The sequence below is a fragment of the Delphinapterus leucas genome, chromosome 7, assembly GCF_059928025.1.
Source record: "Delphinapterus leucas isolate spDelLeu-1000000601 "Yukka" chromosome 7, BTC_Dleu_Yukka2, whole genome shotgun sequence".
Lineage (NCBI taxonomy): Eukaryota > Metazoa > Chordata > Mammalia > Artiodactyla > Monodontidae > Delphinapterus > Delphinapterus leucas.
In genome coordinates, this window is record NC_143135.1 from 16,487,815 (window position 1) to 16,504,196 (window position 16,382).

The following is a 16,382-nucleotide window of genomic DNA, read 5'->3' on the forward strand; positions in this document are numbered from 1 at the left end:
ACAGGCTCCGGATGCACAGGCTCAGCGGCCATGGCTCACGGGCCCAGCCACTCCGCGGCATGTGGGATCCTCCCAGACCGGGGCACGAACCCGCGTCCCCTGCATTGGCAGGCGGACTCTCAACCACTGCGCCACCAGGGAAGCCCTCTTTCTTTTTTTGTAAAGCAGATATCTTCACTAATTCTCATCAAGAATGTGATAAAGCAGGTCCTTAACTGCAGGTAGAATGTGTTGGATATTCCACAGGAGGGCAGCAAAATGCAGGATTTCTTTTCCTTCAAAATCTGAACTCCATGTAAAATTGCTTTAAGCTACAAGTTATAAATCTACAGAAATTTGGGTGGAAGAACACAGACTAAAACCACAGGCAAGAAACAAGTTATAAAACGAGATAAGATTTAGGTAAATAGTACGTAGATGCTATAAATACAGAAACATTATAAAGACAACACAGGGGCTTCCCTGGTGGTGCAGTGGTTGGGAGTCCGCCTGCCCATGCAGGGGACACGGGTTCATGCCCCGGTCCGGGAGGATCCCACATGCCACGGAGCAGCTGGGCCCGTGAGACATGGCCGCTGGGCCTGCGCGTCCGGAGCCTGTGCTCCGCAACGGGAGAGGCCACAGCAGTGAGAGGCCCGTGTACCACAAAAAACAACAACAACAAAAAAAAACAAAAAACAAAAAAAAGACAACACAGAATAATTCTTCTGCACATTGGAACAGATATTAAAGCTCATGTATGTGATTTGGAAATTCTATTTTTTTCTATGGTGGTGAAAGCTTTGAAATACACTTTATAGAGAAATGTATATAAAATTCTAACCATACCTAGTCATTAAAGTCTGAGTTCTGTATAACATTTATTCATAATTTCTAAAGATCTGGGCCAATAATTTTAAGTGGGTAGGTGTCTCAGCGGATGAAGAAAAGACCAATGTTCAGCGATTGTGGGGCTGATGCTTAATTATACTCAGTTAATAACAATGCCATTGTTAGCAGCATACCTATACACATGTAATGAAGTCTAACGAATATAACCTTCCGTTGGTCTTATGTTTTCTAATGTAAGAAAAGTAATACTGAGTGAAGAATACTAAAAGTAAAATTATGCATATCAGAGACATAATAATGGAACAACGTATATTGCTTAAGTAGTAGAAAGCATCTTTTTTAGATGTAACTTTTTAATTTTCAAATCAGTGAAACTGAAGAATGAAAGTATGTAGAAAATACTCTTAAGTAATAAACACTTGGAAAATCCACTATCATGAATATTACAGATTTAATATCCACATTTTGCTTATTATAAATTATTTTCCATTTTTCATCATTAGAGAATATAATCATTATTGCTTCATGAAATTCCATTTTCTGTGACACCTTTTTATTTTCAATTTTAAAAAAGTCCTTTTTTAGCGCTGAGCACTCAAGAGACCTTACTTATACTCAAAAGCATTGTAAGTTTATTTAACAGGTTCCATTTTACTTTAAAAAAGGCCAAGTATGTTGTTATTGAAAAATGAGTTTGTTCAAGTGGCCAATTCAGTTCTATTTAAGTTGAATTGTAAAATAACAAGTCAATAAATGTGGACAAAAAATATGTATTTAAAAACTGCCAAAATAAAATGTTTAATCAAAACTTGAAGCACTAGCTTCTCTTTCACAGTCAACTTGAGAGCTGGCAATTAAAAAATCTATTATGTTTTCCTTCCCAGCATCCTTGAAACTGTAATGCTGATATAAAAATACCTATAAAAGAAAAGAATTTATTAAGTACTATTCAAAGGAGAGAGAGAGATGATGATAAGCAGTTTCTGTAAGAACAAATGCAACTAATAAATGGCAGTAAATAAGAGGATTATCTAGATTAATCAAAGTTTGGGAAAACTGTCAGATAAATGATTCTGCACTAATTGACACATTTTTAGCTATAAAGTCTTTCAAGTAAGAAAAGTTTGTGAGCATAATGATTATGTACTTCTAAGCTGAATGAATCAGTATTCAAAGCTAAATACATTACCTGTGCATATACTCCAAGAAACATAAACTAAAAATCTGTGTGAAAAATTTCCAAGATTATATATGAAAAGCAATACTTACTGATGTTAAAAGACTACTGATAATTTTACTATTCAGTTCATACTACCCAAGACATTACACTATATTACAGTTGCTATAAAAACAGTGTCTAATGTGGATCTTTAAAGAAAATAATTTAGGGAAGATTAACAATAGTGGTCAGAAAAGTTGTTTTTAAAATGTTTTCCAAGAGTATTTAACTATTTTTGATCTTGAAAAGCTTACCTGAAAAGCTTTTAAATTGGTAGCTTTTCAAACAGGCTTTCATAAGAGAATTTTTTAGGTTGGAAAAAGGGTGTATAAGGGCAGCTTAAATCTTGTCCAAAAAAACCCAATTACAATATTAATTCCTTAAAATATCACTCAGCCATAAAAAAGGAACAAAATTGGGTCATTTGTAGAGATGTGGACGGACCTAGAGACTGTCATACAGAGTGAAGTAAGTCAGAAAGAGAAAAACAAATATCGCATATTAATGTATATATGGTAGAATCTGAAAAAATTGGTATAGACAATCTTATTTACAAAGCAGAAATAGAGACACAGACATAGAGAACAAATGTATGGATACCAAGGGGGAAAGGGGGCACTGGGATGAACTGGGAGATTGGGACTGACATATATACACTATTGATACTGTGTATAAAATAGATAACTAATGAGAACCTACTGTACAGCATAGGGAACTCTACTCAATGCTCTGTGGTGACCTAAATGTGAAGGAAATCCAAAAAAGAGGGCACATATGTATATGTATAGCTCATTCACTTTGCTGTACAGCAGAAACTAACACAACACTGTAAAGCAATTATACTCCAATAAAAATTAAAAAAAAAAAAAAAGACCCTCTGGACACCAAAGGCTGGGGTGTGCTCCCTTGGTTGGCAATACTCCACGTGTACTGTCACACATCATAGCTGGGAGGAGGTAATGTTGTCCATGACTCCATGGGAAGAGGACAACCGGAGGTTCTGTATTTGTACCCCTCAAGGACTCTACCTTGGCTGATTTTAACTAGTATCTTTTCCCTGTAATAAACTGTAACTATGAGTATTACAAAAAAAATATGAATTCTTTGATTATTGGAAATAGAATCACAAGCCTTGCTTCTTGAAACCTTTCTAAAGTCATAATAAAAACTTTAGAAAGATATGTCAAACAAGATAACTTATGAAGCTTCTTTCAATATTGCAAAAATGAAAAAGTAAAGGGCAGAGAGAATCATCTGAAGGTACAGAAATGCTAATCATTACTCAGAGGTTTTGTCTCCTTTTTCATCAACCGTTTAGTAAAGCTCAGAGATAACTGGAGTAAAGGCAACTGTTAGGTTTTAAAATGTAGGAAGTTCATGGTTTTGACAGAGGTGTCTGCTTCTTTCAAATTTCAGCTTTTCAAAGCTGGAACTCAGCAAAACAACTGTCAATAAATAGGATTATTGTGGAAACAAGTAATGCAAAAACACTGTTAAAGAAAAATTTAATACTGAAATTAGTTCAGTATTATCAATGAGTTTTTAAACCTAGAAAATGCATATATTTCCATTAGGGGTAACTATTTATTTAGGAGTTAGCAGACGTTGGATTCTTTTCTAAACTAATTAATTACAATGTAAAAAGGGATAATGTTTTTTGTTTGTTTTTTTATACTGCAGGTTCTTATTAGTCATCAATTTTATACACATCAGTGTATACATGTCAATCCCAATCACCCAATTCAGCAAACCACCATCACCACCCCACCACACTTTTCCCCCCTTGGTGTCCATATGTCTGTTCTCTACATCTATGTCTCAATTTCTGCCCTGCAAACTGGCTCATCTGTACCATTTTTCTAGGTTCCACATACATGTGTTAATATACGATATTTGTTTCTCTCTTTCTGACTTACTTAACCTCTGTATGACAGTCTTTAGATCCATCCATGTCTCAGCAAATGACCCACTTCCATTCCTTTTTATGGCTGAGTAATAATATTCCATTGTATATATGTACCACAATTTCTTTATCCATTTGTCTGTCGATGGGCATTTAGGTTGCTTCCATGACCTGGCTATTGTAAACAGTGCTGCAACGAACACTGGGGTGCATGTGTCTTTTTGAATTATGGTTTTCTCTGGGTATATGCCCAGTAGTGGGATTGCTGGGTCATATGGTAAATCTATTTTTAGTTTTTGAAGGAACCTCCATACTGTTCTCCATAGTGGCTGTATCAATTTACATTCCCACCAACAGTGCAAGAGGGTTCCCTTTTCTCCACATCCTCTCCAGCATTTGTTGTAAGTAGATTTTCTGATGATGCCCATTCTAACTGGTGTGAGGTGATACCTCATTACAGTTGTGATTTGCATTTCTCTAATAATTAGTGATGTTGAAGAGCTTTTCATGTGCTTCTTGGCCATCTGTCTTCTTTGGAGAAATGTCTACTTAGGTCTTCTGCCCATTTTTGGATTGGGTTGTTTGTTTCTTTGAGCTGCATGAGCTGTTTATGTATTTCGGAGATTAATCCTTTATCTGTTGATTTGTTTGCAAATATTTTGTCCTATTCTGAGTGTTCTCTTTTCGTCTTGTTTAAAGTTTCCTTTGCTGTGCAAAAGCTCTGAAGTTTCATTAGGTCTCATTTGTTTATTTTTGTTTTTATTTCCATTACTCTAGGAGGTGGATCAAAAAGATCTTGCTGTGATTTATGTCAAGAGTGTTCTTCCTATGTTTCCTCTAAGAGTTTTATAGTGTCCAGTCTTACATTTAGGTCTCGAATCCATTTTGAGTTTATTTTTGTGTATGGTGTTATTTTGTGTATGGTGTTATTTCAGTATTCTAATTTCATTCCTTTACATGTAGCTGTCCGGTTTTCCCAGCACCACTTACTGAAGAGACTGTCTTTTCTCCATTGTATATCTTCGCTTCCTTTGTCATAGATTAGTTGACCATAGGTGCGTGGGTTTATCTCTGGGCTTTCGATCTTGTTCCATTGATCTATGTTTCTGTTTTTGTGCCAACACCATATTGTCTTGATTACTGTAGCTTTGTAGTATAGTCTGAAGTCAGGGAGTCTGATTTCTCCAGCTCCATTTTTTCCCCCTCAAGACTGCTTTGGCTTTTTGGGGTCTTTTGTGTCTCCATACAAATTTTAAGATGATTTGTTCTAGTTCCATAAAATATGCCATGGGTAATTTGACAGGGATTGCACTGAATCTGTAGATTGCTTTGGGTAGTATAGTCATTTTCACAATATTGATTCTTCCAATCCCAAAACATGGTATATCTCTCCATCTGTTGGTATCATCTTTAATTTCTTTCATCAGTGTCTTATAGTTTTCTGCATACAGGTCTTTTGTCTCCCTAGGTAGGTTTATTCCTAGGTATTTTATTCTTTTTGTTGCAATGGTAAATGGGAGTGTTTCCATAATTTCTTTTCAGATTTTCATCATTAGTGTATAGGAATGCAAGAGATTTCTGTGCATTAATTTTATATCCTGCCACTTTACCAAATTCATTGATTAGCTCTAGTAGTTTTCTGGTGGCATTTTTAGGATTCTCTATGTATAGTATCATGTCATCTGCAAACAGTGACACTTTTACTTCTTCTTTTCCAATTTGTATTCCTTTTATTTCTTTTTCTTCTCTGATTGCCATGGCTAGGACTTTCAAAACTATGTTGAATAATAGTGGGGAGAGTGGACATCCTTGTCTCGCTCCTGATCTTAGAGGAAATGCTATCAGTTTTCATCATTGAGAATGATGTTTGCTGTGGGTTTGTCGTGTATGGCCTTTATTATGTTGAGGTAGGTCCCCTCTATGCCCACTTTCTGGAGAGTTTTTATCATAAATGGGTGTTGAATTTTGTCAAAAGCTTTTTCTGCATCTGTTGAATGATCATATGGTTTTTATTCTTCAATTTGTTAATATGGTGTATCACATTGATTGATTTGCATATCTTGAAGAATCCTTGCATCCCTGGGATAAATCCCACTTGATCATGGTGTATGATCCTTTTAATGTGTTGTTGGATTTTGTTTGCTAGTATTTTGTTGAGGATTTTTGCCTCTATATTCATCAGTGATATTGATCTGTAAGTTTCTTTTTTTTATAGTATCTTTGTCTGGTTTTGGTATCAGGGTGATGGTGGCCTCATAGAATGAGCTTGGGAGTGTTCCTTCCTCTGCAATTTTTTGGAAGAGTTTGAGAAGGATGGGTGTTAGCTCTTCTCTAAATGTTTCAAAGAATTTACCTGTGAAGCCATCTGGTCCTGGACTTTTGTTTGTTGGAAGATTTTTAATCACAGTTTCAGTTTCAATGCTTGTGATTGGTCTGTTCATATTTTCTGTTTCTTCCTGGTTCAGTCTTGGAAGGTTGTGCTTTTCTAAGAATTTGTCCATTTCTTCCAGGTTGTCCATTTTATTGGCATAGAGTTGCCTGTATTAATCTCTCATGACTCTTTGCATTTCTGCAGTGTCAGCTGTTACTTCTCCTTTTTCATATCTAATTCTATTGATTTGAGTCTTCTCCCTTTTTTTCTTGATGAGTCTGGCTAATGGTTTATCAATTTTGTTTATCTTCTCAAAGAACCAGCTTTTAGTTTTATTGTTCTTTGTTATTGTTTTCTTTGTTTCTATTTCATTTATTTCTGCTCTGATCTTTATGATTTCTTTCCTTCTGCTAACCCTGGGTTTTGTTTGTTCTTCTTCCTCTAGTTACTTTAGGTGTAATGTTAGGTTGTTTACTTGAGATTTTTCTTGTTTCTTGAGGTAGGCTTGTATTGCTATAAACTTCCCTCTTAGGACTGCTTTTGCTGCATCCCATAGGTTTTGGATCGTCATGTTTTCATTGTCATTTGTCTCTAGGTATTTTTTGATTTCCTCTTTGATTTCTTCAGTTATCTCTTGGTTATTTAGTAACGTATTGTTTAGCGTCCATGTGTTTGTGTTTTTTACGTTTTTTTCCCTGTAATTCATTTCTAATCTCATAGTGTTATGGTCCGAAAAGATGCTTGATAAGATTTCAATATTCTTAAATTTACTGACGTTGGATTCTTTTCTAAACTAATTAATTACAATGTAAAAAGGGCTAATGTTTTTTCATTAAAAAAAAAATTTTAAAAATGAGCTCTCTGAAAGAACCAAAAATGGTATTCCCTCTTCCCAAGTCAAATTATTTTCTTTTATAGTTATTGTATCAGATTCAATAATATTCTTGGGGACTTCCCTGGTGGCGCAGTGGTTAAGAGTCTGCCTGCCAATGCAGGGGACACGGGTTCTAGCCCTGGTCCGGGAAGATCCCACATGCCACAGAGCAACTAAGCATGCGAGCCACAACTACTGAAGCCCGCGTGCCTAGAGCCCGTGCTGTGCAACAGGAGAAGCCACCGTAATGAGAAGCCCACACTCTGCAACGAAGGGTAGCCCCCACTCGCTGCAACTAGAGAAAGCCTGTGCGCAGCAATGAAGACCCAATGCGGCCAAAAATTTTTAAATTATTAAAAAAAAAAAAGAAGTGAGCAGAAAAAAAATAGCAATTAAAAAAATATTCTTGGAATAACCTGGACTATCAGATACTACAATTTTGAGAAAGATTTGTTTCAAGTTAATAGTTCCCTGGGCTAGCTGAGATTATGTTCCAGGGGAAAAAGAGCTTAAGACAACTGAATTTCCTCTCTCAACATCAGTGACATAAAATAACAATAAATTTCAAGAAACTAAAATACTAAGCAAAAGCATGTAAAACAAATACAAGAGAAAAGGCTTTTAGAAAAGGATCACTATATACATACAAAACCCTTCTTCCCAATAACAGAAAAGAAGAGAAGTGAGGGAGATGATAGTCAGTAAAGAAAATAAGAAATTCTATTAATATAAACAGCTCATTGAAAAAAAATGAAATCCTGTTTATAAGGCTGTCCTTAGATATAACCTACAAAACTTTAAAGACCACAACATATTTTCTAGTATTATGTAAGAAGATAAAGATCCTTAACCTTTAGAGTCATATTCTGTATTCATTATGAATTTCTAATGGCTTACTTTTACATAACACCTACTCTGTGACAATAATCTCATTTAATCCTCCCAAAAAGTATATGAAATTTTACTGTCTTTCATTTTATAGATTAGGACACAAATTACTTTAATGGGAACAGAAAGACAGTAATGGCAAAGCCAGGGCTCAAACATGAATCTGTATGACTCTAGAACTAGCCACCCCACTATACTGCCTTGCTAAAAAAACACTGTTAGGCCTTCAGCATTCATGTACAAATTCTAGTTTAGATGCTGCTCAACAATGATCTACAACTGAGCTATAGAGTCTGAGAGATTTTTCGTTTCTTCACTAAAAAAAGGGCTCTGATATTTAAAATGACTTCCTGCCTTCCATTAAAATCCTAAGGCAGTCTGGTATAGTGAATCAGTTTGGGTGCCAAATGTAGTAATTACTGATGTCTTTTAGACAAGTCACTTAATGAAGTGTGTATCACTTTTTTTCTTCTTCTAAATACCTGAAGTGAAGGAGCTGAGCTAGTCCTCTGGTTGAATATTATAATCTAATTTGAACATTAAACACAGCATCTACTGTGTGCTCTACAAAAGCAAGGTACTGAGGATTCACATGTATATAAACTGAACCACTTATAATTCAAGTTAAACTCATTTTTTTTCTTCCAGTGAAGGTTAAATAATAATCAAATATCGTGGAACTACTATATTCAATATCCTATGATAAACCATAAATAAAAAAATATAAAAAAAGAATGTATTCCTTATATTCAATGTGCTCATACAATGTGTTCCTTTAAAAGCTAAAAATAAAATTACCATATGACCCAGCAATCCCACTACTGGGCATATACCCAGAGAAAACCATAATTCAAAAAGACACATGCACCCCAATGCTCACTGCAGCACTATTTACAATAGCCAGGTCATGGAAGCAACCTAAATGCCCACCAACAGACGAATGGATAAAGAAGATGTGGAACATATATAAAATGGAATATTACTCAGCCATAAAAAGGAACGAAATTGGGTCATTTGTAGAGACATGGATGGATCTAGAGACTGTCATACAGAGTGAAGTAAGTCAGAAAGAGAAAAACAAATATCGTATATTAACTCATATATGTGGCATCTAGAAAAATGGTATAGATGAACCAGTTTGCAGGGCAGAAATTGAGCCACAGATGTAGAGAACAAACGTATGGACACCAAGGAGGGAAAGTGACGGGGGGTGGGGTGGGGGTGAGGATGTGATGAATTGGGTGATTGGGATTGACATGTATACACTGATGTGTATAAAATTGATGACTAACAAGAACCTGCTGTATAAAAAAATAAAAATTCAAAGAAAAAGAATGTATAAATATGTACAACTGAATCACTTTGCTGTACAGCAGAAATTAATACAACACTATAAATCAACTATACGTCAATAAAAAAATATTGAAGAAAAAATATCATGGAACTCTTAGAAATTTACAATAGTTGAGACATTAACTCAAGTAGCTCTGACCCAGGTGGACACACTGCTGCACACGTGTGTATGTATACACATATGTACACATGCATGGTGCCTGTGGGAGGAAGCGGAAGAATGCAAAGTAGATAGCCGCTTCACGTCGGACGACTGCCTGAAAGGTGCGGTGAAGGTCCACACCACCTCCACTCAAAGACAAGGGGCTGTACTTCGGTGAATGAGGATAGAAACACTGCTTCAAATCTCATTACACCGTTTGAATTTGTGGCAGAAAAAAATATCTTTTACCATAAATAGCAGTTGTTGTAGAACATCAGAGATTTGGGGGAGAGAAAAAAATCTCACAGCTTATCAATCCCAGTCGAATATACTTTGATCAGCCTTTCTCAAACTAGGGCTCTGGGAGAGAATTAAGCCTAATGCTCCAAGGCATGTACACAGCAAGTTATTAATTAATTTCTTTCCTATGTATCTAGAATTACACTGGTTATGTAAAAACCTTCGAAAAATAAAATCATTTTCTGTGTTCTGTTGATCAAAACAGGAATCCTGATTGAACTCATTATTTTGCCAGCATTTAACAGCTGCTTACCACTGCAAACAGAAGAGGTGATGTTGTACAGAAAAGGATAAAACTGCATACAGCGAATCAACTTCAGGCTGTTTTCACACTCTGGGCATTTGGTAGTTAATTTCAAAGCCTGTCTAAAGGCCTCAAGTGCCCCACTGATATTCTTCAAAGCAAGGTAAGCATTTCCCAGGCTCAAAAAGGTCAGGGGCTGAAAAGAAAGAAAAAAAAAATCAGAAAATGTTAATGAATTAATATTTTCTGAGAGTTACAAAACCTTTACAGTATATGTCTTTTGGCTTTTTTTAGGTTACCTCATAAAAGTTACCCCAACTGTCCATTTTATTTACATCAGCTAAACTGTTTAATATAAATTTATTTTTTACCTTTTTACTAAGATAAAAAATACATAAAGTATGTAACATGCACTAGTCTTAAGCGTACAGCTCAATGAGTTTTTATGTATGTATATACCCCTGTAACCACCACTCATCTAAAGATACAAAACATTTGGAACATTTCTGGTGCCCCAAGAGGTTCCCCTGGGCAACCCAACCCCAACCCCAGAGGTAACCACTTGATGTGATGTTGTGACTATCACCATAGATCAGCTCTGCCTTGCCTGTTCTTGAACTCCATATAAATGGAATCAAACAGTATGTTCTCTTACGTGTATAATATGTACCCTTTCGTACCTGCTTTCACTCAACACAACATCTAATATTCAAGAAACCAGATGTTTTTTGTGTACTATTTGTTCATTCTTCTTAAAAAAAATTGATGTGTAATGTTTCATCATGTGAATACACCACAATTTATTCATCCATTCTCCTACTGATAGGGAGTTTTTGGATTGTTTGCAGTTTTGGGTTACTATAAGTAAAGCTACTATGAACAGTCATGTAAATGTCTTTTGATAGACATATGCACTCATTTTCCTTGGGTATACACTTAGTAGTGGTTCTTAAGGTAGGCATACATTTAGTTTTATGAGATACAACGAAACCATTTCCCATTGAACATACAGACTTGCACTCCTACCAACAACTGTGAGAATTCACTGACTTGTTATTGTCAGTTTTTTAAATTTAGCTGTTTTAGTGAGATGCTTAAGTGGCATCTCACTGTGATTTTAATGTGCATTTCCTTGATTAGTAATAATGTTGAATATTTTTTCATGTGCTTACTGGCCCTTTGGGTACCCTTATTGCTGAAGTGCTGTTGTTTTCCCCATTAAAAAAAAATTGGGTTGCCTTTTTCTTATTGATTTGAAGGAGTTCTTTATATATATACTAGACATGAGACCTTTGCTGGAAATATTTATTGCAAATATCTTCTCCAAGTCTGTTGTCTGCCTTTTTATTCTCTTAATGGTATCTTCTGATAAACAGAAATTCTTAATTTTAATGAAGTTCAGTTATATATTTTTTTCTTTTATAGTTAGTGCTTTTTGAAATCTTTGCCAGCTATAAGGTAACAAAGACTTCCTCCTATGTTTTCATCAAGAAGCTTTATTGTTTTATCTTTCACATTTTGGTACATGATCCACCTCAAATTAATCTTGTGTATGATATGGAGTAGGAGTCAGGGTTCATTTCTTTTTCCATAGGGGATATCCAAGTACTCCATTACTACCTACTGAAAAACCAAAAGCTCCCACACACACTGAACTAGTGTGCCTTTGTCATAAAATCAGGTGACCATATATGCAGGGGCCTATTTTTAATTTCTCTATTGTGTTCCATTGATATATTTAAGTATCTTTGTGCCAGTACCATACTGATTTAATTACAGTTAAGTCTTGAAATCTGGTAATATAAACCTTCCAACTCTGTTTTTTTCTTCCCCTCACACCCCAATTTTTGAGCTATTCTAGATCCATTTTTATGTAGATTTTTGACTCTCCTTATCAATTTACACACACATATACATGCAATTGCTGGGAGTTTGGGATTGAATTGAATCTATAAATCAATCTGAAGAGAACTTACATCTTAACAATATTGAATCTTTCAATCCATGAACATGATGTATATCACCATTTATTTAGGTTTTCTTTCTCTTAGCAATGTTTTGTAATCACGATAGAAATCTTGTGCATCTTCCTTTAGATTTACTTCTAGATGTCTGATTTTTTGGATGCTATTGTAAATAGTCTTAAAATTCTATTTTCCAATTGTTTGTTGAGACTTTGTTTTTATACACAGCCCAAAGTATTCAGTTTAGGTCATTTTAGCAGAAATATACCTATGCTTAGTATTTGCTGCATACAAACCATTTATTCTACAAACCATCTATTTACTTTATCATTAAAAATATTTTAAAAGATCTAAGAATGTTTTATTCTCAAATTGCACAGTATATCCCCGTGAAAAGCAATTATCCCCTATAATTTATCAGCTACTTGCTTTTGATTCAGGCTGTTAGGTCATCAGAAATATCTCACTATAACCAAACCAAGGTGTACAAAATATTCCAGATTAAAGAGGCCTAATCTAGGTAGTGCTCAGGTTACATTTAAAGTATTACTTAGTGGTTCACACTAAGATATACAATTAAATTCCATACATAGATTTCAAAAATGTCTTTATATTTTCCATAAGGAAATGAAGTATCATAATTATCCTTACAACTAGAATGAAGGAAACGAAGTATCATGATTATCCCTATGACTACAATGATAGTTGTGCAAATATCTTGTATTGAGACGAACTGGTTAGCATTTTGGAAAAAAAGAATAATTTTCGTGAATTCATTCTGAAAATAATTACTGAGTGTTTACCATGTTTCAAATACTGATTTTGACACTGGGGATACAGCAGAAAATAAGAAAGATAAATCTTTGCCTTAGTGGATCTTATAGTCTCGTGTCACACAATTGTGAGTAAAATGTGATGAAGGACAGCAGGGAAGAGACATAAATAGTACTAAGCATAGGGAAGAGAGTGCCATTACAAACAGAGTAGTAAGGGAAAGACTCCCTGAGAAGTTAGTATTTGTAAAAGATTTTAAGGAGATGAGGAGCAAGCTATGAAGAATCTTAGTGGGATGAAGCATTCCAAGCAGAGAGAATAGAAAATGCAAAGGTCCTGAGGAGGGAGCACAGCTAGCATGTTCAAGGAACTGCAAGGCGGCAAGTGAGGCTAGAATAGAATGACCAAAGGAACGATCTCATGGAGATAAGGTCAGAAAAGTAACAAGGTCATGTAGGACCTTCTACATCATTAAATTCTTGTTTCTTACTGTGAGTTACATGGAGAGTCACCGCAGAGATTTGAACAAATAACAACATCTGACATTTAAAAAAAAATTACTAACTTTGTTTCTTGTATTTTTTCAATGTAGAAGGTAATTTTTCAACTCTGGCTATGGGATGGAGAGAATTTAGGTGAAAGGAGAGGGGAAGCGGCTCCCTTTAAGCAATACTCTACAGCTTCCTAAAGCTAAGGAACAGCATATAAGTTTAGCATATGTTGAGCACTACTGGCATTGTATTTATTCATAACGCAATTTCTTTCTTTCTTTTTTTTTTTGGCTGCGCTGCGCAGCACGTGGGATCTTAGTTCCCTAACCAGGGATTGAACCCGTGCCCCTGCAGTGGAAGTGTGGAGTCTTAACCACTGGACCAACAGGGAAGTCCCTGACAACATCTGACTTTTAATAAGAATTTCATTGACTGCTGTACTGTGAACAGAGTGTAGGGTGACAAAGGCAGAAAGCCAAGAAGCTAGTTAGGAGGCTACTGAAATAATCTAGATAAAAGACAATGATGGTGTGGATAAGATAGCAGTGGAGATGATGGTAAATAGTGAAATTCTGGGTATATTTTAAAAACAGAATCAGCAAGATTACTTAATAGATTGAATCTGCCCTGAGAGAAGGAGAAAGGTACGAAGGATGGCTCTAAGTTTTTGTCCTGAGATACTGGCTTTACTGTTTCCTGAAATGGGAAGACTGAGAACAAATTAGAACAATGTTAAGGAGCTTAGTTTTGGCCTGTAGTTTTAGACCGTGTTTTAGACATTCAAGTGGAGGTGTAATGTTAGCTGTTGGATAAAGGAGTCTGGAGTTCAGAGCAAAGGTGATAAGTGACTCAATAAGGAAAGTGTAGTGTTCTTGAGATATGCTCCTGGAACAATCAGATATCCGTTTGGATATGAACTTTGATGAATGAACGTTGATCCCTACCTCACATTGCAAAGAAAATTTAACTTGAAACGGATCATAGGCCTAAATGTGAAACCTGAAACTGTAAAACATCTAGAAGACAACATAGGAAAAGGCCTTTGTATATCTGAGAGTCAACTATTTAAAGACAAACCAGAGAAAACAAAATAGAACTATTTTTTTTTCAGACTTCTTATGAGGACACCTTAAATCTAACAATAGAAATCAAAAGGGAAAAGATGGAAAATTAAGGTAAGTTTTAAAAGCTAAGATAAAAAGGCAAAGAGAGAAAATATTTTTAACATATGATAGATGGAGTTAAAGACTTTATTGTATAAAGAGTTCATGTAAAATTAAAAAAAAAACAAATTCTAACAAAATGAGCAAAATGCCTACATAAACTTTTACTTTAAAAATACAATAAAATAGAGGACTTTCCTGGTGGCACAGTGGTTAAGAATTCACCTGCCAATGCAGGGGACATGGGTTTGAGCCCTGGCCTGGGAAGATCCCACATGCCATGGAGCAACCAAGCCCGTGCACCACAACTACTGAGCCTGCGCTCCAGAGCCTGCGAGCCAAAACTACTGAGCCCACACGCTGCAACTACTGAAGCCCATGTGCCTAGAGCCTGTGCTCCGCAACAAGAGAAGCCACTGCAATGAGAAGCCCGCGCACAGCAACGAAGACCGAACGCAGCCAGAAACACAAACAAACAAACAATAAAACAGGGACTTCCCTGGGGGTCCAGTGGTTAAGGCTTTGAGCTCCCAATGCAGAAAGCCCGGGTTCAATCCCTGGTCAGGGAACTAGATCCCACATGCCGCAACTAAGAGCCTGCATGCCGCAACTAAAGATCTCACATACCCCACCTAAAAAGTAAAAAATAAAAAGATCCTGCATGCTGCAACTAAAAAAAAAAATCCCACATGCTGCGAAGATCCTGTGTGCCGCAACTAAGACCCGGCGTAGCCAAATAAATAAATAAACATTTTAAAAAAATACAATATCCTTAAAATAAGATAAAGAAATTTATGTTACAACAGAGAAATGAAATTTTTTAAAGTAAATCTATTTTACAAATGTTAATACAGAAGCAGTGTGACTTGACTATAAAGGTGTGAACTCTAATGGTCACTCTCCCTGAGTTCAAATCCAAGCTCTATGACTTTCTGTAAATCCCTTTGGCATTCTTTTTCTATCAAATGGGTAAATCTTATCTCATAGGGTTGTTTTGAGGATTAAATGAGTTATTACATGTAAAGTGCTTGGTATGATGCCTGGCTCTAGTAAACAATCAATAAAAGTTAGCAGTTACTTCAACTGATTCTGGTGATAACACAAGCAAAATGAATATTTATAGATCTTGATTATGGCAATATATATTGGCCCAAATCTTTTTGTGGATTGTTTGGTATTTTGTATCAAAGCCATCAAAATATTCATTCTCTTACTGACTTAGTAATTTCACTGCTACTAGCAGTCTTTCCTAAGAAAATTATCTGGAAAACAGAAAAGGTCATATCCAGAAAATCATTACTGATATTAGCAACCTAAACATCCAGCAACAGAGGAGTAAGTTCTAACATATCAATTCATCAAACCTTTATACAACCATTTAAATTGATGGCTATAAAAACTAGGTAGTAAAAATTTTTTTTTATGTAAGTTTTAAAGATCACCAGTACAGTAAAGTTGCAACACTATGAAATATTTACATAGAAGGAAAGCTTATAAGGAAATATTTCCAAATGTTGACAGCTGGGGGTAGGGTCTGATTAAGGTGTATTTTGGGGTATCTACCCTGATTCACTGATTTGTATTTTTATTCTTGTTGCAGTACTACAGTATTTAGCTAAAATTTTAGTATAATTTTCAAATATGAAAAGGCAGGGCTTCCCCGGTGGCGCAGTGGTTGAGAGTCTGCCTGCCGATGCAGGGGACCTGGGTTCGTGCCCCGGTCCGGGAAGATCCCACATGCCACGGAGCAGCTAGGCCCGTGAGCCATGGCCATTGAGCCTGCGCATCCGGAGCCTGTGCTCCACAACGGGAGAGGCCACAACAGTGAGAGGCCCGCGTACCGCAAAAAAAAAAAAAAAAAAAGA

General features: G+C 35.9%; 1 protein-coding gene across 4 annotated transcripts in view; it reads right to left on the reverse strand.

Annotated features, from left to right (window-relative positions):
• TTC17 (tetratricopeptide repeat domain 17) overlaps positions 1 to 16,382 on the reverse strand; it is a 166,369-nt gene that overhangs the window by 85,400 nt on the left and 64,587 nt on the right. For all 4 annotated transcript variants that reach the window (XM_089914911.1, XM_022592214.2, XM_022592215.3 and 1 more), the window contains exon 16: positions 10,135 to 10,321. In XM_089914911.1, the coding sequence (XP_089771037.1) occupies positions 10,135 to 10,321 (187 nt within the window). The remainder of the gene's footprint in view (positions 1 to 10,134; positions 10,322 to 16,382) is intronic.